General features: G+C 57.1%; 1 protein-coding gene across 1 annotated transcript in view; it reads left to right on the forward strand.

Annotated features, from left to right (window-relative positions):
* MEF2D (myocyte enhancer factor 2D) overlaps nt 1-23,737 on the forward strand; it is a gene marked incomplete at its 3' end in the record, with an annotated part of 53,473 nt that overhangs the window by 3,689 nt on the left and 26,047 nt on the right. Inside the window, 2 exon segments of the mRNA XM_019473163.1 lie at nt 14,299-14,618; nt 20,227-20,430. Of these exon segments, the coding sequence (XP_019328708.1) occupies nt 14,565-14,618; nt 20,227-20,430 (258 nt within the window).

The following is a 23,737-nucleotide window of genomic DNA, read 5'->3' on the forward strand; positions in this document are numbered from 1 at the left end:
TGTTTGCCCCAGACCCCCTTTTTGCTCCTGACACAGATCTTCAATGTGAGTGTGCCTCTAATTATTTTTTCCCCTCTCCTTTGTGTTCGTGGTAAAGAACAAAAGTGCCCGTAAATCAGGACCCGTTGCTTTTCATCCAGGGCTGCGTGGGTAGGGAGGGAGAAGGGGGGTCTGGGCAGTGGGGGGAGTTCCCACATGGGGAGGATCAGCTGCATGGAGAGAGAGAGAAACTGAGGCAGGGAGGGAGGACGTGGCTCACCGACGGGGAGTGGGTGAGCCGGGATTTCCTCCTCTTAAAATAAAAACAAATATAGACGAGCAAGGAAAACGCAGCAGGCGTGGGCTCAGATGCAGGACTGGTGCCTGTCCCTGGGCGATAAAATCTGGCCCTTTGGGGAAGCTCGCACCCGTGGTCCCCCGCGGCAGGGACGATGCCAGGGTCCGACGTGGGTGGAGGGTGCCGCAGCTGCCATGGTGCTGCGGCTGGAGCTCTGCTACGCTGGGACGGAGCCGGTGGTTGGAGGTGGCCATCCCAGCCCGGATCTGCGAAAGCAAACAGGAAGGCGAGCGGGGAGCAGCCCACCGTATTTACTCGGGCGTCGGGGAGGTTATTTATTGTGGTTCCTCTGAGGTTGGTACCGGGGTTTTTTAACACCTTCCTGTTTGGTGCCGTTTCCTTTCGGCTGGGGCTGGGTGCCCGGTGCAGCAGGAGCTTGCAGCTCGCGCAGGGAGGTGAGCAGGGTACCACGCACCTCTCCACCCGAGCATCGGGCGATGGCAGGAGCATCGCGCTGGGGCTCTCCCTCCTGTTCCTTCTCCTCCCTTAACTATTTCATAAACGTTTGGTTTGCTCTAGAGACCAGCCCGGCCGGTCCCGCACGAGGGATGGATGCGGTGGGGCTGGGACCGACGCTGGGCTTGGCTCATCCTAGAAAAAGCTTTTTCCGATCTTGATTTTTTCCCAAGGTTTTTTTGTGCTGTTACTGCTTTGGGGCCGGGACTGCCCAGATCCTGCCTGGGGTTAGAGTTAATAATGCTGATAATCTTAATATCCACTTCTGTGAAAATTAAGGTGCAAAACCCATAGGAAGGAGGACGGCATCCTTCAGAAGGGCTTTTAGTGTTTCCCTCCTGAGACACGCTTGCGTGCGCTGCCCTGGCTCCGATGCTCATGGATGGCTTAAACACAACCAAGGCTGGAGGATAAACTTCGCTCTTTGGGTTAAACCCAACCCTTTAACCCGTCGCTGGGGGAGGGCGAAGCGGGTCCTCCCCTCGGCTCAACTTGGGGGACCCTGTCGCAGTGGGGTTGGCTCCGTTCGGGGACGGGGTTTGGGGCCGCGGGTCTTGTCCCCACTGCAGGGGTCCTGGGTTTCTGCTTTCGAAACTGAACGGCTGCCCACGATACTGCCCTGGGCAACGACGGCTGCAAAGCCTTTTCCTCCTCCTCCTCCTCCTCCTCCTCCAGCTCTTTTGGGCAAACAATTGATTTGGGCAGCTATTTATTTATATTTATTTATTTTTACGTCCCCGCCCTTCAGCCAAAAATTTTGACTGAAATGTTTTCATTTCTACTCACAAACTCTTGCCTTCTGAAAACCACGCTTTCTCTCTCGCCCCCTTTGCAAGTCTGCAGAAAAAAACCACCTTATTTGGGTTTTTTCCTGATATTTTCCCTTTTCCAAGAGGAATTGTGACTGGTGTTTATCCGTGACACTCCTGCGCTCGCGACGGCTCCTGAGCTCTTGCCTGCCCTCGGGGTCTGTCTCCTCTGTGCCACAGGAGCATCCCAGCAGCTTCCCTGCCGTCCCTCCGGAAACCCGGGCTGGGACCTGCAACCAAGCCCTTGGCTTCAACTGCAGCTGTGTGCTGGCGGTGCTCCGGCACGAGAGCTTGGAGGGTGCCAGACCTGGGATGTAGTGGTGCCTCTGGAAAGTGCCAAATTTTGGCATTTCCCGCAGTGGCTGGGCATCCCCGTCGCTCTCCTGAGCATCGTCCCCACGGTTTGCTGGGATGCCCGAGGTGGGCATGTGGCCAGCATCCGCACCCCCAAAACCCGGGGCTGGCCAAAATCACTGCCCCTCTGGCACGTGGCTTTTGGCGCAGCTGTGGAGAAGGGCTCGGCCGGTCGGGGACCCCGGCAGGGGACTCCCCTCGCCCCCCCCCCCCCAGCCCAAATCGTCCCTGCTAAAACACAAGCTTTGGGTGGGTTAAAAAAAACCTGTTAAAACAGAATAATTTTCCCTGCTGTTCCTGGAGGATGCGTCCCGGGATGGGGTCTGGATGAGTCCGCCTCTCCCTCCTAATGGGAACCATCACCCAGTGGGTCTGGCCGGAGCTGCCAGCGATGGCCATCGGTGTGGGCAGACCGTGGCTTGGCTTTTGATTTCGGTGGCCCAGCCAGGCTGGTGCCGGGGAGCGGGTAGGACAGGATTTGTGCGCCTGTGTCTAGAATGGGCGTCTGTGTGAGTGAGCGGCAACAGCTGAGAACCAGCTGTCTCGCTGTATTTTGGCCGCCTGACGAGCCGGGGCTGGATCCTCACCCACCCGCCTTGCTGGCTCGCAGCTTGGGAATGCGGGGTGAGGATCCGGCCCCGTCCCTCGTCAGCCTTTTGCCTACAGATGCATGTGCGTGCAAGCTGCTGCTGAGCTGGGGGAGCGGGGCCGTATCTCATCCCGGCAGACGGCAAAGCCTTTGTGGCGCAGCGGGCATCCCCCAGTCCCCAGCAGCCGTGAGTCATGCCGGGGATGAGGGATGTTGAGCTGGTTTGTCCCCCCTCCCTGCCCCAGATTTGGCTGCAGCAGCTCTGGGTGCCCCGCCGTCCCCAGGGTGCTCCAGCGATGCCGTGCCTGGGCTCTGGATCAGGGGTCCCCGGAGCACCGGTGCCAGTGGTAGATGTGGCGGCTGATGCAACGTTATTCGGGTGCCGGGTTGGAGCCACCGTGTTCTCAAGGCAGTGCAGGGCAAGAGGAGGTTAAGCCCGTTTTTACTGTGTGGCATCTTGTCCCAGTTCCTCCCGTGCGCTTAGAGCGAGTTCGGTTCAGGTTTGGTGGTGGCTGGACCCAGTCCGTGCCCCTCGGTGGGCTTCAGTGGCTCCTTCTCCTCTCACGGCACTTGGGCTGTAGCTCTCAGGGCCAAGGGATGGCTCTTTCTGCTCGGTTCCTTGTGCCTGGGGCCTTGGTCTCTGCTTGCAAATTGTGGTGCTGTTATAGTCCCAAATAATTAATGCTGTTTGTGGACCTTTGTTTGCTTTATTAAAAAAAAATAGTGGTGTCCAGTGGTAAGCTTCCAGCTGTTAGATGGCAGCGTGCTCCGAGCATGAGCCTGTGGCTACGGAGCAAAGTCAGTTTTTTGGGGTGGAAATGGTGGGGATGTGTACAGATGGGGATGGCAGGTCCACCTCTGAGAAAGGCAGATGGCTGGGACGCCAGTTTTTGTGGTTTTGTTTCCAGGTTGGAAGTGCCAGGGACTGGTCGGAGCTGCGACGGTTGAGTCTGAGCACTGGGATGGAGGCAGGAGCCTGGTCCTGGCCGTTCCTGGTAGTGTTGGCCAGATCTTTCCCATCCATCTCTCCAAGGGACTCTCCGGCAAGCTCTGCTCCAGCGTCACCCTCCCAGTATTCAGCATTGTTGTATCAGTGGCAAATTAAGCTCATTTGCTTCTTATCCTTCTTCTCATGTTCAAGTGAAGCTGGTGACCACCATCCCCTTCCCAACGATGGGAAGCTCCTGGCTTCACCAGCTTCTCCGCACCCCAGACGCCTGCTGGACCCTCCAGCCCCTGGGGAGCCCGGTGCTCCCTGCCTGGGAGCTTAGCACGTATAAACCCTGACCGAGAGCGTGGGATGGGGCAATGCAGGAGCAACATCTGCTTCTACGTTGCCTTCGCGTCTTTGGACCCGATGGATGTGATGGCTGCTTTGGGCATGGATGCAGTTAGCAGTCGGTAGATGCAAATAAAATCAGCAGCCCCATGACTTTTGGCATTGCTGCTATTACTCACCAGTGCTTGGGGGTAGGAAGAAAAAAAGAAAAGAAGTGGTTTTGGGAGGCCAGTTTGAAAGATCTTGGTGGCCCTTGGGGAAGGGCTGAGCCTTTGGGAACGGCGTTGCTGGGGTCATGCGCTGGGAGGGAGGACCATGCTCAAGGGCTGAGCTCTGGGACGGCACTGGGGATCTCTGGCCTCTCAGCAGCCCTGGCTCCCAGGCTGAGCCCACGCTGTGCTTTGGGTGCCGGAGGGTCTGCAAAGCTGCTCTTGGGTGTCCCTTCCTGGGTAGGGACGGGGTGCGGGGTCCCTGGCCGAGTTGCTGGGGTGGAGGTGGAGATTTGTGCCACGCTGCACTTGGGCGAAGGGAAGGTGACCACAGGATGGCCTGGGCTGGCTGTGGAAAATGCATCCCCAATCCCATCCCGTTGACGTGGGAGGGAAGAGGAGTGTTTCCCCCAGGACAGTTTTGCTCTCCACCGTGTCCCATGGGGCTGCCGTGGGTTTCCTTCGTTCTCGCAGATGGCTCAGAGCAGCGGTTGGGTCTCATGGAGTTTCCCCTGGGTAAAGCCCGCCACGAGGAGAGAGTTGTCCCCTCTGCTACTGGGGGAAATCCCGTCCCCTTGCATGGAGAGCCCCTAAATTCCCTGCAGGGAGGGTTTCGCCCTCCTCACGCTGCTGAGCCGCCCCTGGGGAGCCCGTTCCCGTGTCCCGGTGGTGGGATCCTGCCCCCCGTGCAGGAGCTGAAGGCAGCAGTTGCCCCCCTTTGGTGTGTTGTGTTTTGATACTTGCAAGTCATTGACATCTTTCCAATGACCGTAGTGAGGGTGCTGGCAGCGGGGACCTTGCTGGGCTGCACCGGGGGACAGGCGCACCCTGGGGTGCACCCTCGGGATGGGGGGGGTTGCCCGAGGAAAAGGGGTGCAATGTTGGGGTCCAGGTGCTGGTGATGCAGGGAGCCTCGGCTGCCCCCGCCGCAGGTTTGCATCTTGCCGTACAGATTCTCATTCCAGAGGTGGAAAAAAAAAACCCCTCTCAAAGCGAAACATCGCTGCTGTCGGGCGCCAAGGCTTTTCCTGGGCTCAAACCGCCCCGCCCCAGGGGTGGGAGGCAGCTCGGTGGGGAGCAGGGCTGGGTGGCCCCCAAAACTGTTGCCGCGTCTTCCCCCTCCGTCTCCCACTTTTCCTCCCTGTGGCCTCAGCACCAGCGACAGTCCCCGCCGTGGGTCTGGTTTGGGGTCGAGAGCTGCTTCTGCTCCCCACCGGCGCGGGGACGACTTTGACAGTCTCCTGATTTACGAGCGCAGGATCCGACCCCGAATTCAGCTCTCTCTCCTTCTCGCTCTTTTTTTTTAATGAGTCAACCTCTCATCTGTCATATTAAACCTCCTCATTACCAGGTATCTAAATTTTGCTCTGACAATAGTGACAGGGGAAGCTGCGATATCATTGCCACGGCGCGGGGCTACGGGGAGCTGGCAGGTGGTTATTTCATGCCCTGCAGGGAGCCTTGGGGGTGGGCGACGGAGCCGGATAATGGGCTCTCGCTTCCCTTCATTTAGAAAACCCTACTTAGTGCAGAGGGGAAAATTACCCCTGGTCTCCAGCTCTGGAGCTGGTGATGGATAGAGGATGGGAGGGAAGGGGAACGGCTTCACGTGGTCCAGCTGCTCCTCCCTGGGGATGGAGGGTGGATGGGGATGGAGGTGGCTTAAGGGCTGCCTGGTGCGAGCGGTTGGTCCCAGCTGGGAAGGGGGATGCTGTGCCTGTAGCAGGGTGCCGGGGCTTGCGGGGTCCCCAGCCTCAGTGTGCACGCCCGGGGAAGCCGCTGAGCCACCCGGGGAGACCGCAGCCAGGCTCGGGGTGATGGGTGACCCCTGCTGCAAGGATGCCACCGCCAAGGTCGCTGCTCAAGGTCGTGGGGCTTTTCCAGCAGCTTTTGCACGTTGCTGTTCCCAGGGTGCTTTAAAAGTCTCTTAGCAAGGGGCTGTCCGACCCCTCCGGTTTAACGCTGTGCCGTGTGGCGGGGGGGGCCCCCCTCCCCGCCGGTCCCTCCCTACGGCATCTCCCTCCGGGAGAGAGGACTGGCTGCCGCCCTGGGACACCGCGCGGCGTGAGGGGCTGCGGGTCCCCGCTTGCCCCGGTCCCGTGGGCTTTTCCTCCCGCAGGCCATGTCCTCGCCTTGGCATGGGGTGATGACGGTTCCCTGGTTGGCTTTCGGCCAGTGCCGAGCGGGGCCGCGGGCTTGCCGGTGACCTTGCACGGGGCTCCTGCCCAGCCTCCCTTCTCCTGCCAGCTGCCCCATGTCCCCTCCAGCCTCTGCTCGTTCTGGCTGTGCTGGCAGCGCAGGGAAGGGGATAGGCTGGGGCCGCCCCTCCCCACCCTCTCTAGCACCCATCCCCAGCCTGGGACGGGCTCCCGGTGTCCTGGATGTGATGGCATCCCTGGCTAGCCGCGGCGTGGGATGAAACAGTGGGATTTGGGGTGCAGGGGACCAGGGTGCCTGGTTTGGGTGCTACTGTGATGCTTCGAGTCCTTGTGCCAACGTCGGGGCTCTCAGCCTTGTTTGGTGGGTGTTGTCTGGGTCCACACTGGTGCAAATGGGTGCATGAGCTGCAGGGGAAGAGAAAATCAACCCCGGTTTAATAATTTCCCCCAAATCCTTTCTTTCACCCCGCCCTTGTACAGGCAAATGCTAGTTTTCCAGCATCATTTAAGGGCTGTGCTTTTTTTTTTTCCCCAGACTCTGCCGGTCTTGGCATGGCGCGTGGTTTTGTTACAGCTCAGCAGAGCTGGCTGCACGGTTGGCATCTGCTTTTCTCCAGAGAGTGCCTGAATCTGGGTCAGGAATATATGTGTCTTTTTCAAATTCCTCGGGGGCCTGACTGAATCCAGCCTCGCTTCTGCTTTCCTGAGCCTCCTGAGGTTTGTACCTGCAGCCGGCGGGACGGATCCTGCGCAGGCAGGAGGACCCGAGCCTCTGGTTTAGCTGCCGATCCTGGGGAAATCGGGGCCCTCCACGGGCCTCAGGTGCGCAGGAGGGATTGCAGCTCGACGCTGGATTTGCACCTGCTGGGCGAGCAGGATTCGGCCCCGGGAAGGGCTTGGCCGAGCAGGGCCCTGCAGCTGCGTTTCCGAGCGGGAGATTTGCTCCGGAGCCGCGTTTCGGCCGCCTTCCTCTCCCCTCCCCCTGCCTGCATCTGGAGGCTCGACACAGGAACCCAGATAGCATCATCCTGAAACCAGAATAGAAGCTTTGGAGGAGACTTTAGCATGTTTGTGTGGTTTTGATCTCGGTTTGTAGATAAAGAGGTGCTAAACAATGCTAAGCTGGCGAGTTGGAGTCCTTCACGGGTATGTGCAGCGGGGCTGGGGAAGCGCAGGCACCTGCCCTCGCTGCCTGCTGCGATGTCGAGGACGACCCTGCGTGGATGCATCTCCCCTTTGCTGCATCCCCCCGGGGAGCCGGGGCTGATCCTGCCGGCGCTGCCCCCCATCCCGCAGCAAAGCCGGCTCGGTCCATCAGCGGTTGCTCGCTGGTGGGATGATGGCAAGCACCACACCGGTGGCTTTGCAGGATAGGAAGGGCAACATTAACGTGAATACAGGCACTGGATTTTAGGGAAGGGGGCTTTTCCCCCCTCTGCAGAGGAGAAGGAAGCCGGTCCTGCAGATCCAGAAACCACCGAGAAGGAAACTAAAAGTCCTTGGTGTCAGCGTGGAGGATATGTTAAAAAAAACAACAATTAAGTCACAAAAGGCAGGCCTGGCCGTCAGCGAGAAAGGAAACAGGAAGGCAAGAACTGCAGTTAAACAGTCGGGTTCAAGAGGTGACTCGAGCTAAATCCATATCCTTAAGGGATGGAAGTCCAGCCCTGTCCGCGGGCGGGGAAGCAGCTCTGTCGGTTTGTGCCGGTGTGAGACCCGGGAGCCTCAGGCCGAGGCTTGGACACCTCAACTGCGGTTTGCTGTTTTATTTGCACTTGCTTTTAAGGCTCTTTTGCAGCAGGTGGAGAGTCCGAGTTTTGCGCAGGTGCTGCTGGACTCCTCCTCGTGGCAGGGCAGCCACGTCGCGCCTTGACTCGACCGCTTTTCTTGGTAAAAGCCGCGCGTTTGCAGCGGCGAGCGTCGCAGCAGGGCGTGGGGCTGCTCTTGCCACCTCTGAAGCATCACCACCACCTCCGGAGCATCATCGCTCCCTCCTTTCGCTCGGCCCGTTCCCCCCGCGCCCCTACCCCAGCACGGGGCGGTGAAGGGCTCGGCAGCGGCTCGGTGCACCATCGGTGCGGTGGGTGTAAACCACTTCCCATGGCAGGCTGAGCTCACAGGCTCGTTTGCAGCACAGCAGCATTTCCCCGGCACGGGCTCTCTCCTGCCGTGGGCAGAGAGGCGGGACAAACCCTGCACCTTGTAACCCACGTGCCCACCGGTTGTGTGCTGAAGCTCTCCTGCAATGGCCCGCCTCGCCCGGAGATGCTCCACGACGGGGGAAGGTGTCCACACAGCATGTTATTGTGGTCGTTTCTGTATGTGGATAAAACCTGAGCCCCCCAAAATGTTGGTCCCGCTGGGCTGGGTTCGGTGGTCGTGTCGGGCGCCCTGTTCCCTGGGGTAGGATGCCCGGCGGGGAGGACCCCTCGTCCCGCTGCGTTCGGACCTGTTACTCTCAGCCGGCCCCTTGGCTTGATGGAGCCAAGTAAGGATAAACCCATTTTGGGGAGAATTACTGCAAATCCTGGGTAAAGGACGGGTTTGTCCTGCAGAGAGAGCGTTCAGTGCCTGTGCAGAGCGGGCTGCTGGGTTGGGCTGTGCTCCTCCGTAGCTGTCACCAGCTTTTCTCCCTTCAACTCGGGACTTTCTATGCCGTTATCGGACATCCTCCTATTCATCTCCTTCCAAGATGAGCTGCGTTGGTCCTTTCAGCATCTTCACAGGAGAGCGTTTTTCTTCTTTTCCTTTTTCCTTCCTTTTTTTCCCCAGCCTCCGACTGTCCTTTGAAGCTGCTTTTGCAGGTTTCCCCGCAGCCAAGGACATCCCCGTGGCGCTGGCCCCGGTTTGGGGGATGGAGGTGGGGAAAACGTCCCTTGAACCTGTGCCGCGATGAACCCATCCAGATTTTGCCGTCACTCGTAACGCTGGCTCTACCGCGTATTTCTGCACAGGCACGAGTGGATTGGGGAGCGCGGTGCCGCACGTGAGTGCAGGGGCAGCACGCTGGGAAAAGCAAGGCCATGCAGAGCTCGAAAGGAAAATACATTTTTGGAAAGGATGCGTTTATTTGCCTTTATTTATCTTCCTAAGGCTTTTGGATTCATCTTTTTGATCTTTCCCTTGCAGCTGCGCAGCCAATGTTTGGTTTATTTAAGCTGACACCGTGCTGAGAGCACAAGGCTTTACAAGGTGGGGTTTTAAGGAAGGACAGCTTAATATCATCGCCTTTGAGAGGAGCGGCCGTGTCACGGCTAACTTTAGCAAGGAGGCAACTAAAAAGGGATGCAATAAAAGTATATTAAAAATAGCAAATGGCCATAGAAAGTGGATGTGAGACTCTAAGTGCCCCTACTCGCGCAGAGAGAAATATGGGGCTATTTAGTAGAAATGGAAAAGTGACAAATTATGGAGTGGTGCAAAGAACCCTGCTGCTTGTGCAATGCCAAGGTGAGACCATTTAGAAATAGGTAAAATAGATCGGAAATATGTGTAGTCGGTGAAAAATCCAGAAATAAAGACTTGGAAGAGATACCGGCTCTCCTGCCTCCCCAGCTCTTGGAGCTGTGGATTCAGCACCCCCAAATTCCTTGTTTTGTAAAAACATCTCCCAGCTGAGATTCCTCTTTGCTTTTTCTTTCTTCCCCCATTTGCAAAATGCTAACTCTGCTCCCTCACCCGTCTCTCCAATTTAAAGCAATTTACTTGGAGCCGGGTATGAATTACTCAGCACAGAGTTAACCAGCACCTGCTTGTAGTTAATTGGCATGTGTGTTAATTGCTGTGATAGTCATACTTGTGCGAGCGCGCGAGGGGGTGTAGGGCAGGAGGGAGGGATGCGGGCGCTAACGGGCTGCCTCCGTCCCGGCGCTTCTCGCTGCTTCCCCGGGCCGACGCCGAATTTCCCCTTTCCCGATCCTTGCCGAGGTTTCCAGGTGCTGAAGAGGGACGGGGTGACTTTTTGCCGGCGGCGTTAGCTCGGTGCAACGCCCGTGAATTTGCTTTACAGCAGGTTTGTAGGTCTCCTTCGATGCCCTTGGACCCCTGCGCCGCGGTGGTTCCTCCTCGCCGGGTGTAGCGGCTGAGATGCTTGGTGGTTGCATGGAGATGGTCACCATGGAGACGGGTACCACTGGGGATGGCGGCGGCGTTGGGGGGGGAGGCTGCGGGTGCCTGGGGTGGTCCCGAGCCCGGCCCCGCTCCAGCCCGGCTGCACCCTGTGATGTTTGAGCTGTCCCAAGCCTGGTTTAGGATGGCGTTGGGTCACATTTTGGGCAAGCCGGTCTGCCTTACAGGGCTGCAGAGATTCTCTAGTGTCTCTCGTAAGGGCTGGGCTTAACCCATCCACCGGTGTTCGTGCGACTCACTGGGGGTATCACGGCTGGGGATGTTGGCGCCTCATCCCAAATGGGATGGAAAGGTCCCGTGGGCTCAGACGCTGCGTGGGGTGGGTGCCTTCTCATCCCGCGTGCACCACGGGATGGCGTGAGCCTGATTTCCTTGGAAAACCGGGCTAAGGAGAAAGAAGCTGCTGTCTCAGAAGGAAGAAAAGGTGATTTAATGACTGGGGATATTATATTTAATAAAAACACCCAAGAGCCCAAATATTAAAAGTTATTTAGGAGTTTAGCTCCTTTTAAAAGTCCTGCACTCTGGGTGTTTGGCTATCTATACATTTAGGTGCTTAAATTCCGGCTGATCGTGGAGGAGGGTCATGGGTGATCCCGATGCTTCGGGGTGGGCAATTAGGGAGCCCGAGCAATTTGCTGGTGAAGGAAAGGGAGCTGCAGAGACGCTCGGCTCGGTGCAGGGTGCAGAGTGGGTGCTTCTGGGTTGGGTCTGAGCAGCCAGTGGCAGTGCCAGCATGGTGGGCAGGAGGGAGGGAGTCTCGCCAGGTTTCTTGCGCTTGCAGATGCTGATCAGAAACTTGAGCCTGTGGTCGGGCTTTCTGAAACAGCCACCTGGGCAGGAAACGTGAAAATACCTGGGTTTAAAAACATGTTGGGAAAAAAAAAAACCCCAACCTAAAACCAAATAAATTCTGAAACACACCTGGGCAGGAAACGTGAAAATACCTGGGTTTAAAAACGTGTTGGAAAAAAAACCCCAACCTAAAACCAAATAAACCCACCCCAACTCCAGCACCGGGAACATGAAGAGAAAAGGGAGGAGTTTTAAATCCCCTCCATTGGATGAGTTTGGAGGGCAGCGGACAGTGCCGTGCTTTTCTCCATCCCTCCTTTTCATCCCATCCAAGGACCGCACTCGCCGTGGGGTGTTTTCCTTCCCGTGCTGGGGAGAGGGATCAAGAGCATCACACGGCCAGCTCCTTTTCTCCCTATGATGACAAGCAAAAAAAGTGTTGTTATAGTCGCCTTTTTCCTGCGGGGGACTTTATCAGGTGGCATGAGCAAACCCCGAGGCTGGGATGATGGTCCCCGTCCAGCTGGGGGGCCGAGGACCCAGGAGTCGGGATTTGAGAGCGGCAGGAGGAACGTGGTCTGGTGGTTGAAAAAGGTGATTTGTATCAAAACACCTGGGTTTTATTTGTGGCGCAGGGAGGGGAATGTGGTTTGAATGCCGCCGCTCCCATGCAAGAAGCACCAGCTTGTGCGAAGCTCGGGGCAGGGATGAGCAGCGCCGGGGTTTTCTTCTCGTCCCTACAAACATCCTATCTCTTTTTCGAATGCCGTGGAGCTTTTGGCCACGACAGCATCCTGTGAAGAAGTCCCATAACCGAATTGTGTTAAAATATGTTTCCTTTCACTCGGTTTAAATTTACTGCCTGTTGTTCTCCAGTGTTTATTGTTGCTTCTGGAGAGTTCCTCTCTGGTTTGGACAGTAAATCCGCTGTCTTTTCAGAGGTTTTCTCTGTCCAAGAGCTGCAGCACAAGGAAAGTATTAGCATCTCGCCCTGGGTCCGGATGCAGAGCTGTTGCTTCTTCATGCTGCTGCTGGCGGTTTTGCAGAAGGTGAAGGTGAATATTTTTCGGTCAGTTCAAAGAAATGGCAACTCCGAGGGGAAAAGCTGCAAAGCAAACTCGGCGGAAAGTTCCTCCTCCGTCAAATTTTCTCCACACGTGCAAAATCCTCGCCTTGGCCCCCGGCCTCGGGGCTGTGGACTCTCTCCCGCGTGGGCTCGCAGTGGTGGAAACGCCGAGTGGACACCCCGGGCGGATGAAACAAAAATCCTCATTTTCCTTTCGCCTCCTCCCTTATCACCGGCCTTTGAGGGATGCTCTCGTGGCAGCCCAGCGTCTGCATCCCCTGCTCACCGGTGCCAGCCCGAGCGGCGATGCTCTGGGACCGGCCTTTTCGGGGCTGCCTGCAGAGGGATGGGGAGCGGCAGCCAAAAGGGCATCCCCGCGGCACCAGCTCGGCGTCCCCCACGGTGCCGGTGCTGCTTGCAGCCGGATGGTCCCTCCCGTTTTCTGCTGGGAGGGGAAACGCACCAATTTTGAGAAATAATGATTCGAGCAGCAAATGCCATCCCTGTATGGTTTGTCCTTGCAAAGAGTCTTCGTGGTGGGATTTATGAGGAAAAAAAGGGATTTTTGCTGCCTGTTGTCTCTCTAGTCTCCTGCCAGCAGCCTTTCCTGGGTTCCCCATTGCTTGATTTCCCTGGAGAGCAAATTGTGGATGTCAGGGGGAGGAAAAGTCTCCCCATTCCCCTCTCGGCTGCTCGAACCAGCGCTGAAACCACAGAGCACAATGCGCAATGAATAATTTTACCCCCCAAAAAAAGCAGAGAAAAAGATTAAGTGACTCACACGACTCAATGAACCCCAAAAAACAAGTGTGGGAGTGAGACTGTCAAGGCTTGTTTGTTGTTGGAGTGTGGTCTGATGAGAGGCGAAGGATGGGACCAAGGTCGCTGGGGGGCTTCAGCACGGTCCGGGGGGGGACTCCATGCTCTGGGGTGGGAGAGGAGCAGGAGGAGCTGGGTCGGGGCTGGCTGCGGATGCTGCGGGTGAATTTGGGATGATGGGGAGGGGGGAGAAAAAGCATTTTTTTTTCCATGCTTTTTGTAACAAGACCAAGGGCTGGGGGCTGCCAAGTCGAGGCAGATAGGAAGCTATTTTGGGACTGGCTTTTCCCTCTGCCCGGGTCTTGGCACGGGGCACCCTCGCCTTAAATGCAACGTTATCGCTGCTTTTATCCGGCCACTCGGAGAGAGAACCAGGAGAAAAACATACCTGCGGAAAAATGAACTGGCTGGGTTTCCCCCTTTATTCCCCTCGCTGCAATGCAGTGCACGCTGAAAAAAATGGGGTGAAATGGGGCTGGGGGGGCTGCGTCGGTAGGTGCCCCGGTACATCCAGATACAGCCTCCAAGCATCGGGGGATGTGGGTGCCCGGAGGAGGCTGAGCCTCTGCCCCGTTATCCGGTGCGGGGTCACGGAGCGAGGCTGAGAAAGGAGCCGTGCGGGTCCCCCGGGACCTGCAGCACTCGCCCCTTTGGGGAGAGAAGTGTAGAGCAAAAGATACCCCCCAAGTTGATCTGCACCCCCCTCAGATCGATGGAAACAACCGGCATCTGGCTGTTGTTGAGCCCAGTCGAACCCCAGGCTGCCTCGGCTTCCTTCAGAGTCCTTCTTCCCCTCGCCCATAAGAATTAGGTTTCTGTGCCTGATTATAGGGTTTTTTTAAGTAATCAAATAAAGACATTTTAAAATTCCAAATTGAAGATTAATGCAGAAATTGGAGACGGATTTAAATTGCCCAAGCTAATCACCAGCCACTCGACTGCTTATGACTTTATTAAGAGAAAAAAAAAAAAGTCTGGAGTGTCACGGAGGAATAATGATTCACGGGCTCGTTGCTGCCGTCTCCTCCTCCTCGACGAGCATCGCCGTGCCCGGCCCACACGTGTCCTGCGGCGCGGGCGTTTTTGGGCTCCATCCTTAGGCTTTTTCAAGACCAGGTTGGATAAATCCCTCTGCAACCCTCCTGGCCCCAGAGCTGAGCGGGAGGATGGAGCAGAGACCTCCCCTGGGCTTGGGGGGCAGGAACCATGCCGGCGGTGGGGAGGATGCCGGGAGGGTGCTGGATCCTGGATGGGGTTTGGGGACAGACGGTCTCACTCCTGTCTCTCTCCTTGCACAGGTTTCTGAGCAGCCGCTGACGGCTCAGCCCCGCTGGATCCGGCCGTGCAGGAGGATACCATGAACTGAGCAAGGAGCGACGCAAAACTCTCTTTTTTTTTTTTTTTTTTTTTTTTTTTTTTTTTTTTTGTTTTGGCTTTTTTTCGTTTGTTTTTCATCCGGAAAAAAGCCCCCCACGCTCTTTAATGAAAGCGTTTTAAAACGGCGTTACTTTTCCTCTCCCCTGAACCGAAGTCGTCCCGGGTGCGGTGAGGATTTCCGGAGAAGATGGGGAGAAAAAAGATCCAGATCCAACGGATCACGGACGAGCGCAATCGGCAGGTCGGTGCTTTCCCTTCAGCTCTCCACTCCCTCCTCGCCCGCTGTCCTCCCGTCGGGTATTTTAAGGGTTCTGCTTCAAAACGACCCATTTCCATCCCGTTTTGGGCCAACTGGTGCTTTTCTCTCCCAAGCCATAAAATAAGCAGATGGGTGAAACTCGGCACCGGGGCCGGATTCAGGCGGATACCCAGAACCAGGCAAACGGCCCCATTTTGCCGTGGCGGGGAGCCGTGGCCCCCACCCAGGCATTGCTCCTCGCCTTGGAGCTCCTCGCGCCGTTTCCATCTAAGCGCTTTTCCAGAAGAAAGTATCTTCTCCAGTTAGTTCCTTTTTTTTTTTGTCTTGCAGAAAATATATTTCAGTTGACATTTTCCGTGAGTTTTTTCCAAAAAAAACCAGCCACAACAAGTATCCATTTTTCTGAACGCAAACAACCCAAATTATTCTTTTTTTTTTTTTTTTTTCCCCTCAATTGAAAACTTATATGGGTCCAGGGTTTTTTTCCTTGTGCTCTGTTGAAGCCAAGCCCTAGACACGCACGCATGTGCATGTGTGTAGAAATACATGCGTGTATCTCGCAGGAAAAAAAAAACAACCCCAAAACAGGTTTTTCCCTAATTTACGTGTTCCTTGAGTCAGACCAGCTGAGCGGCAGCGCTTTGCCAGACCAGGTTTGCTCTGTGATGACTCCATCGGTGTATTTCCCCGTAACCACAAGATTTTCAGGCAGGTCCCTTTGCTCTGTGGCTTCCCGCGGTCCTTGAGTTCAGCTCAGCAGATCCAAGCGTCTGCCTTTAGTCCAGCCACCGCTGCAGATGCCCCAGCGTGGCCTGCCACGCTTCTTTTCTACTGCTTTTATTCCAGAAAAAGAAGAAAAAAAGTATGTGTATATATTCCTAATGCTTAAAAAGCGGCAAATAACAGAATTGGATGAACTGGTTTATTGCTCCGCAGCAAAACAATAGAAAATTGCAGGTTTTCTTCATTAACAGTTTTATTTGGTGGCTGGGGGGATGGGATGGGCGTGAAATGTTTTTTGATAATGTCCCAGTTGCTCATGGCGCTGCTTATTTCCATAATTAGCAGGACATGGGGCGTTAGGGGTTGTTAAAGAAGCTGGACTGTATTTTACGGGGCAGCGCTGCTGAACGTTGCATGGGGGAGAGAGGGATTTGCAGCTATTGGAGCCCCATTAGAAGTTCAAACGAACGGAAAATATTTGGTAATGCTGGAGGTTGATGGCACAGCCTAGCCCTGATGTATAAGCCTTCAGGAAAGGAAAGAGGCGTTTCTCTGCCAAAGGCAGAAGCCGAGGCGGTGGGAGGCGTTTTTGGGGGGCATCGAGCTGCTCCTTGTCGCAGGGCTTGGCCAAGGAGGGCTGGAGATGCAGACCCTTGCCAAGGTCTCCCCGGCCAAGCCAAGCCCAGGTGGGATTTAGCAGCGGGAGTTGCTTAGCACAGCCGGGTGCCGTGACTTTACCACGTCTCAGATGTCAGGTGTTGTCCCCAAAGCTCAGCTCCCGGGTCTGGGGGACGTTGGTTTTTCCTTTGACAGCAGCTGCGTCCCCGGCCGGGCCGGTTCTTCCAAAACCCAGCGTGAGAGCGTCGCTCCCCACGTGAGCGCAGCACGTATCGCTTTGCTTTTCCGAAAACCCAGCCCTGTTTAAGCCGGGTGTCAGCGAAGCAGCAGCTGTTTAATTGGTCATCAGCGCAGGCTTTGCAATCAATTATTTTCACTGCTCCCTTTCTTTGGGAAACAAGGACACATCAAGAAGAGAGGACATTTCGTGACGAACGGCTGCTCCAGGCAGTGGGTTGCTGATCTGCTCCATCCACTGCAGTGGGAGCTGCATGGGACTGGGGCATCTATCACCTCTGTAAAGGGGGTGGTAACCCTCCTGCTTTGCACTATGCGTGTGCAATGCCAGGATCCGGTCTCTGGGCTCAGAAATGTCCCGTCTTGCTTCATCTCATTCCCCTTCCCTTCCTCTCCTGCTGCTGTTGCACATCAGAGATGAGCAGTGTTCGTGCACGCGCGGCCGCCGTGGCTGCGGGCTGTCGGCTAAGCTGGCTTAAACCCAGGGTCTGGGAGCATCCTCAGCCCATCCCTGTCTCCATGGCAGCCCCCCCAAGGCTTGGTGCGGGGGGCACGGCTCGGCTCTCTCGTGTCGCACCCCGGGAGCTGAGCAGCCGGGCGCTGCTGAATTATGCATGGGGTTTCATGCCGCGGCGCTGCTGCTGGAAATGTAGCTCCAGCCGCGGCGGGCAAGCATGCACTGTCCTCGGCGTGCGCCGGATGGCCCCCGCGGCCCCTGCGCGTGTCGGGAGAGAGAGGGATGGGGAATGGGAATAGTGCGTGGATGCGCTGGAGAAGGAGGGATTCACCGGTGGCTGTGCAAGGAGGTGGAGGCAGAGCCCCTCCTGACGCCTGTGTTTCCACTCACTCTGCAAGTGGAGTTCATCAGTAGTGGTGGTTCGGGGCCGCCGAGGCAGTGTGAACCTCAGGAAGAGCTAAGGTTGAACAGGGGCTCTCCAAAGCCTTCGCTGCGAGGTGAAGCTCTGTCCATGCATCTCTCACCCAACCTACAGCATCAGCGAGTCCGACCCTGCTCGCTCCCTGGGTCTTGCTTCCCAGGGGTGCATGGACCACGAGCCCGCGTGGAGGAGACCAGAATTACAGCAGAAGCCAAAACCAGGGGAGGAGAGCAAGTAAGAGTCGCTAATGTCATTAGAGGAATTACTGGAGAGGATTTGCCATAACAGATCAGACCATCAGTCCTTCAGGGCCAGCCTGCTGACTCTGGCAACGGCCAATATGGTCTGCATCAGGCGAACGGCAAAAATCCCCTGCTAGTGTGGGGCAGTAATTCCTTCCTGACCCCTTTGGTGATCGGCTTATGCCCTGAAGCATGAGATTTGATTACCCTCTTAGACTTACAAGGTTAATTCTTCTAGATGAGGCTCGTGCAACGGCAGTAGGGGAAGGTTTGGGGTTTCTGTCCTGGGTCACGGGTAGATGAGCAGGGCAGCGTTAGCTGATGCTTTTGTGCGACGGGGCTGGCTAAATGGCAATCTTTGCTTTTCTTTGCAAGAAGCAGGGGTTGCCAAGACAGAGGGATGCTCCTCGGCCCTGTCCCTGTCTCCAGAGGGAATATCCCCTCGTCCGTAGAGGGATGATTTGGTGCTTTGGGTTCTGCTTGGCTCCGTTCAGGTTGTTGGTTGATTTGGGGCAGGTAACCCCATGCTCTCCTTCATTGCTCAAGGGCAATACCCAAACCACGCTTGTTTCTAGTCTTCATGGCCAAGAGCTGCCCCCTTGCTCGCGCGCCTTGGCCTCACCCCCTTGCCTCCGATCTCGGTGGCCGAGCGGGCTCGTGGCGCCCAGCAAGGTGGTTTTTGGCGAGGTGTCCCCGGCACCGGCAGCTGCAGAAACAACCGCCCTCGGCTGTTCCCTCTGTCTTGGCGAAGGCACTGTGTGTTTTCCTCTCAAGGGCTCCTCGGGCTGCTTCGAGCGTGAGTCAGAGCAGCGGGGCTGTCTCCGTGAGGGGCAGCGAGGCACGCCGTACTGGGCTGCGGCTGCTGCTGGAGCTGCGGCAGAGCAGCCGGTCTCTAGTGGAGACGTGAGACCAGAAGCGCTGGCGGCACAGTGCCAGGGAGCCCCGGGTTGGTTTTAGTGCCTGTCCTGCAGGAGCAAAACCACAGCTGGGTCCCACCTGAAGTGTGTGGCGCTGCTGGCTCGGTCTCGGTCCTGGGAGCAGCCAGGGCCAGCGCCCGGCAGCAATGATTTTGGGTGACCAAGAGGTCTGGGATGCCACCGGGGAGGGGGAATTGCCGATGACACCGGTGCTGGCCCTCAAGTAATTTAATTTGCGTCACAGTGCACCGGAGCTGGGGCGGACACTGGCAACGTGAGCGCTGGCGCTTGCAGCCCGACCGCAGTGTGAGCAGGCGCACGTGGCGGGGAGCAGCGGCGCGGGGTGCCAACCCTGCACTTTCCTGGGGATGAGGCGATTAGAGCTGAATCTTGTTACTGCTTAATCATCTCTGGGAGATGGCGGGGAGGGGCGGGCAGCTTCCCGCACCGTGCGCGCCCAGGGCTGCCCCTGCTCTGCCCTCCCACTGCACGGAGGGATGTGGCTCCATCTCGAGGGGTGCTCGGTGCTGGGTGCAGGATCCCGGTGGGTGTGTGCTGGGTGCTGCCAGTGGCATCGCGGCGTCAATGCTCATCACCGCCGGTGCGGACGGGGAAGCTCCAGGTTAAGCTCTTAGGACCGCGACTGTAACGCCACTAACTTGAGTTGAGCGAAGGCAACAACCTCATTCACTCTCCTCCCTCAACACTGCAAATTAAAGCTGTTCAGCTGCAAAATTGATGCCGTGGCGGAGGCCCTAAGTGGGGTTGAGCTCTCTCGTGCACGCACACGGCGAGGGAGCAGCTCTCGGCACCCAAGGGCATCTCGGCTCATCTCCAGCCCTTCCCCGAGCTGCTGCTTCACCCCCGAGAGCGATGCTTAAAACAAAGCAGTGACCTCCCTGCCTTTAATTTTCCTTTTCTTTTTTTATTGGCTAAGGGGTCATTGGCCAAGCATCGCGCCTTTCCCTGGCAGCGTGCCGTTCGTTGCGGGGGGGGTGAGGGACCTTCAGCGGCTGTCTGCGCTGCAGCCGGGATGGAGAGCCCCAAACCAGCTCCCTCCCCACCAGCTGGGTCCTGTTAGGAGTGTCACAGCGAGAGCTGAGCGTGGGCTGGGAAATGCAGCCCAATGTCTGCCTGGCGTCTGGAGCGGGTTTTGGAGCCCGCGCCCAGCTCTGGCCCCTTCCCCCAGCCAACTCGCAAGGATCAGTCCTGCAAAAGATGCCTCGTTAGCTGACAGCTCTAATGCCAGCTCATTTCAAGGCAGGGCAGGTTGGGAGGACAGGGGACGCAGTCACGAGCGCGGTGATCCCGGGTGGGCAGGCGATGTGGAAAAATGCCCCAACAAGGTTATGGGGACAGCAAGAGGGAGGCAGCAGCTGGCCGGGCACCCGGTGCAGGGGGCTCGGGGTGCCTTTGGGGAAGCGCAGCCTCCCAAGAGAAGTGGGTGCTGGGAAGCAGGAGAGCAGGTCAGGGATGGGGTGGGGTGGGCGAGTGGTGTGGAGCAGCACCCTGGGCTGCTTTGGGGCGGCCGAGCCCCCCGGCTCTGCGGCTCCCAGTGTCGGGTGCTCGCAGCGCTACTGCAGCAAGCGAGGACGAGATCTCCACTGCTTGAATATTCAACTTTAAAAAAAACCCAACAACCCGCAGCCCCCAGACAGATGGTAGCTCTGCTGGGGATTTTGCTGAAATTTATTTTCTCTTGATTTGGCAATATGTGATTTCCACCGCTGATAATCATCTTTGTGCTTGTGAAGTGTCTGCCTTTGGAGGATCCCAAAATAGGGAGCGATATGAACTGGTTGGAAGAGGGAGGTGAGAGAGGAGAGCTTGGGGTGGTTGTCCAGCTGGGGGAAACTGAGGACAGAAGATGCCCTCTGCCCTCTCCTTCCTTTTGCTCTTCCCAGTTTTTTCCGGGAGGTGTCAGGTCCATGGCAGCGTGGGCACGGCTTCTGACCGTGGCTCTCCTTGCTTTCAGGTGACCTTCACCAAGCGCAAGTTTGGCTTGATGAAGAAAGCCTATGAGCTGAGTGTCCTGTGCGACTGCGAGATCGCCCTGATCATCTTCAACCACTCCAACAAGCTGTTCCAGTATGCCAGCACCGACATGGACAAGGTGCTGCTCAAGTACACCGAGTACAATGAGCCCCACGAGAGCCGGACCAATGCGGACATCATCGAGGTGAGGCCGCCCGTCCTCTCCCCAGCTTTGCTGTTGTGGTGGAGCCAGGGCCGGGTCTGGCACCGCAGCCGGATGCAGGCGGTCGGTGCGGGGTGGGGATGGGAGCGAGCAGATCTCCGACACTTGGTGCTGGCCTGATTTTACGTCTTCTTGGTCCAGCCTTACAAAAATACTCAGTTCTGGGTGGTAGAGTTTGAAGCTGTCTCGAGTTATGTGTTGATCTACTGCCGTAAAATTGAGGTGCAGGTTTTCTTTGTGGGACTTTCCCGTGGTCCAGGCAAACCACGGGATGGTTTTGGAGGCATCTCCCGGGGCTGCTGCACTGGGCTGCCTTGGTGCAGCTGGTGGCGTTGCCCCCGTCTATTATTTCAGTCACGCATGGTGGGGTTGTAGGAGGGCACCAGCGGCTGAATCACAGAGTAATTCAGGTTGGGAGGAACCTTTGGGTGCCTCTGGTCCAACCCCATGGCCAGCCTCACGGGTAGGTGGGGTTGCTCAAGGCTTGTCCGGCTGCGTTTTGTGGGTCTCCAAGGATGGCGAGTCCAACCTGACCAACCCCAGCACTGCCAAGGGCACCATGTCCAAACCTCGCTGACGCCAAGGCCGCGCTCCTCCTCCAGCCTGCCAGCGTCGCAGGAGATGCCCGGCCACCATTTGTTGTCGGTGACCCCGTGCTGGCCCTCCCCACCGCTTTGTCCTCGTCCCTGGCGCTGGCAGAGCATCGCCGGGCTCAAGCACGGGGCATTTGGCTCGCAGAAGGAGGCCGGCGGCGTCTTGGCCATCGATCGCATCCTCTCCCCCGGCAGCACCCGTGAACGTGGGAGCCGCTTGGTTGTCGCTTTTCAGCATGTGGGCAGCTGCCTTTACACCTGGGCAAATGCAGGCAAACGAAAGGCTTGGCTGGGTAATTAATTGACATTACAGGCGGGCATAAATTAAACGCCCGTGGAGCTGTTAGCGATGGAGCGGAGCGGCACGGCCCTGCGGAGGGCCCTGGGCGGATCGGAGGCAGCTGCTCCACTCGGACCTTGCGCGGCACGAAGCTTCGCCGCTTCAAAGCGCTGCTGGAGGAATCGGCTTCTCCTGCCGCTCGGGCCGTGCTGCTTCTGCCTTTGAATCCCGTTGGTGCATCTTGGGCAGCGTTCTCGGGCTTTGATTCCATGAAGGAGAAGGAAAAAAAAAACCCAACCTGTCCACCCAGTTCCCACTGACGTGCCGCCGCAGCAGCAGTGGGTTGAGCCGCGGCCAAGCAACTGGCAGCACCTGCCTGCCCTCGCTGGGGTTTGGAGACTGTTCTGCCAGCGCACGGTTGCATACGGGCCTTAGAAATGGTTCAAAAATGTCCTTTTTGGCCCGTTTGAGCAAGGTAGTGCCTGTCCACTGTGAAAATCCCGGGGTTTTGCAGGCGCTGTTCCCCGCCGTGCTAGTCAGCGCAGCCTCACCCAGCCTCTCCAGGATGCTCAGACTGCGGCGCTCGCAGCGTCGAACAGATTTGTCTTGGCCTAAAAATACCGTAAACATTTTGGGCAGCGTTCTCCGTTCCCTTATGGTCCAAGATGCAAACACTCCCAAGCCGACAAGTTACACACAGTCCTTGGCACCCAAAGAAATACTGTGTTTGCACCACATGAAAAGCTGGATCTGCATCCAAAGCCGAGGAGAGGAACTTCGGGAGCGGAAGGATATTGGTGGATGGCAAGAAAAAGAGCCCAAACGCACCGGGTTCGGCATGTCTTGCTGGCAGAGCTGCCTTGGAGCGAAACCCACTGGGGTGCAGGCAGGTTTTGAGGCTGCTTGAGCATCCCTCCCCATCCTCATCTCGTCTTGGAGCAGGGTTAGGGCTGCTTTAAGGTTTTTACTGGTTTCTGTCCCAAATCCGCCCCCCCCCGGGAGACCGTTCCTGCTCCTGGTACTGATTTCCATCTCCCCCTAGCCATCTTCCCTCGCCCAGGTCAGGTCCCACCGGCCCGGCTTTGTCCCCACCGCGCACAGACCCAGTTTATCTCATGTTTCTTGGTGGCTCCCAGTTGAACTTGACTCCTCCAAGAGTATCTTCGCATCCTTGAAGCTTCCCCAGCATCAAGCATTTATAGAGCTGTGAAGGCACAGGCTGTGAATTTGCTACCAAATATGATTGCGGGTGGATTTTAAGGGGCCGCTGCATGCATCTGCCTTCCCTGTAATGCCTGTGGCCCCTTTCTACCAGAGGGATGCAACCCTGAGTGGCTCTGGCAGCATCTCAGGAAGGACGAGGAGCAACTGGGACGTGGGTGAATCGAGACAGAAGCCTCTTGATTTCATTTTCCTGGTGTAGGGGGAGCGAGCGGTGGCTCCGGAGGCTTGGCCGAGCCGGGGTCTCCTCTCCCAGTTGGGCTGGGGGGCTCCTGAGGCCAAAGGCACTGGTACCAACTCTGGCGGTACAAGTTGTTCTGTTCAAATTATGTTTTAAAACCACAGTAAACATGAGATCCCCTTTTGGTTTTTGGTCCTGGGGAGGTGCAGTCTGCAGGGGGGCACTGGGGGCACCCCATCACATGCTGCACAGGGATGCCCTTGAGGGGTTTATTCCCCCTGGATATTTAGCGAGAGGCAGAGCTGCTCCGGGATGAGCGTACCCGGCCCCGGTTCAAGAGGGGTTCAACACCCCGGCTGCCTTTTGGGGACCATCCCCTGTGGGGGCACCTCCGTCTTTCAGCCGTGCTGGGGATCAGCAGCGGCTGTCGGGAGGGGGATTCAACCACACAACCCCTGCAGCTCTCTCCGCGCCTGGCAAAGTCCTGGCCATTGCAAGCTTTTAAGTCTGAGAAAATCTCTCTTAATGCAGAGAGGGGGGTTTCCTTAATCAGGCGGGGGACAGCTGAGGCCCCCAGACAGGCACGCTGGGTGCCACGTGCGCGCCCGAGCTGGGATCACGCCGGCTTTGCTCCTCGCTGTCGCTTCTCGTTTTCTCGCAGCCCGGCTGACGTGCCAGTTTCTGATAAGGGACTTGGACGAGAGCAGAGCTAGCCGGGCACGGGGATGCTCCAGAGCCAGTTAAAGTCACACAGCAATTTCTTTCCTTTCCTTGGCTGAATGTCCCGCGGGGGGCTGATTTTTCCCTAATTCTCCTTCCTGGGGTTGTCGTTCCCCAGGGTGTGTAAAATCAAGCATTTTGCAGGATGCTGGGGAGGCAGCAAAGTGCAGAGGCAGCTGCTGGTGCTGCGTCTTCATGGAATCATAGAATAGAATCATAGAATCATTGAGGTTGGAAAAGACCTCTAAGATCAACGAGTCCAACCGTCGACCCAACACCACCACCCACTAAACC

Source organism: Aptenodytes forsteri, unplaced genomic scaffold (genome assembly GCF_000699145.1).
Source record: "Aptenodytes forsteri isolate BGI_AS27 unplaced genomic scaffold, ASM69914v1 Scaffold230, whole genome shotgun sequence".
Lineage (NCBI taxonomy): Eukaryota > Metazoa > Chordata > Aves > Sphenisciformes > Spheniscidae > Aptenodytes > Aptenodytes forsteri.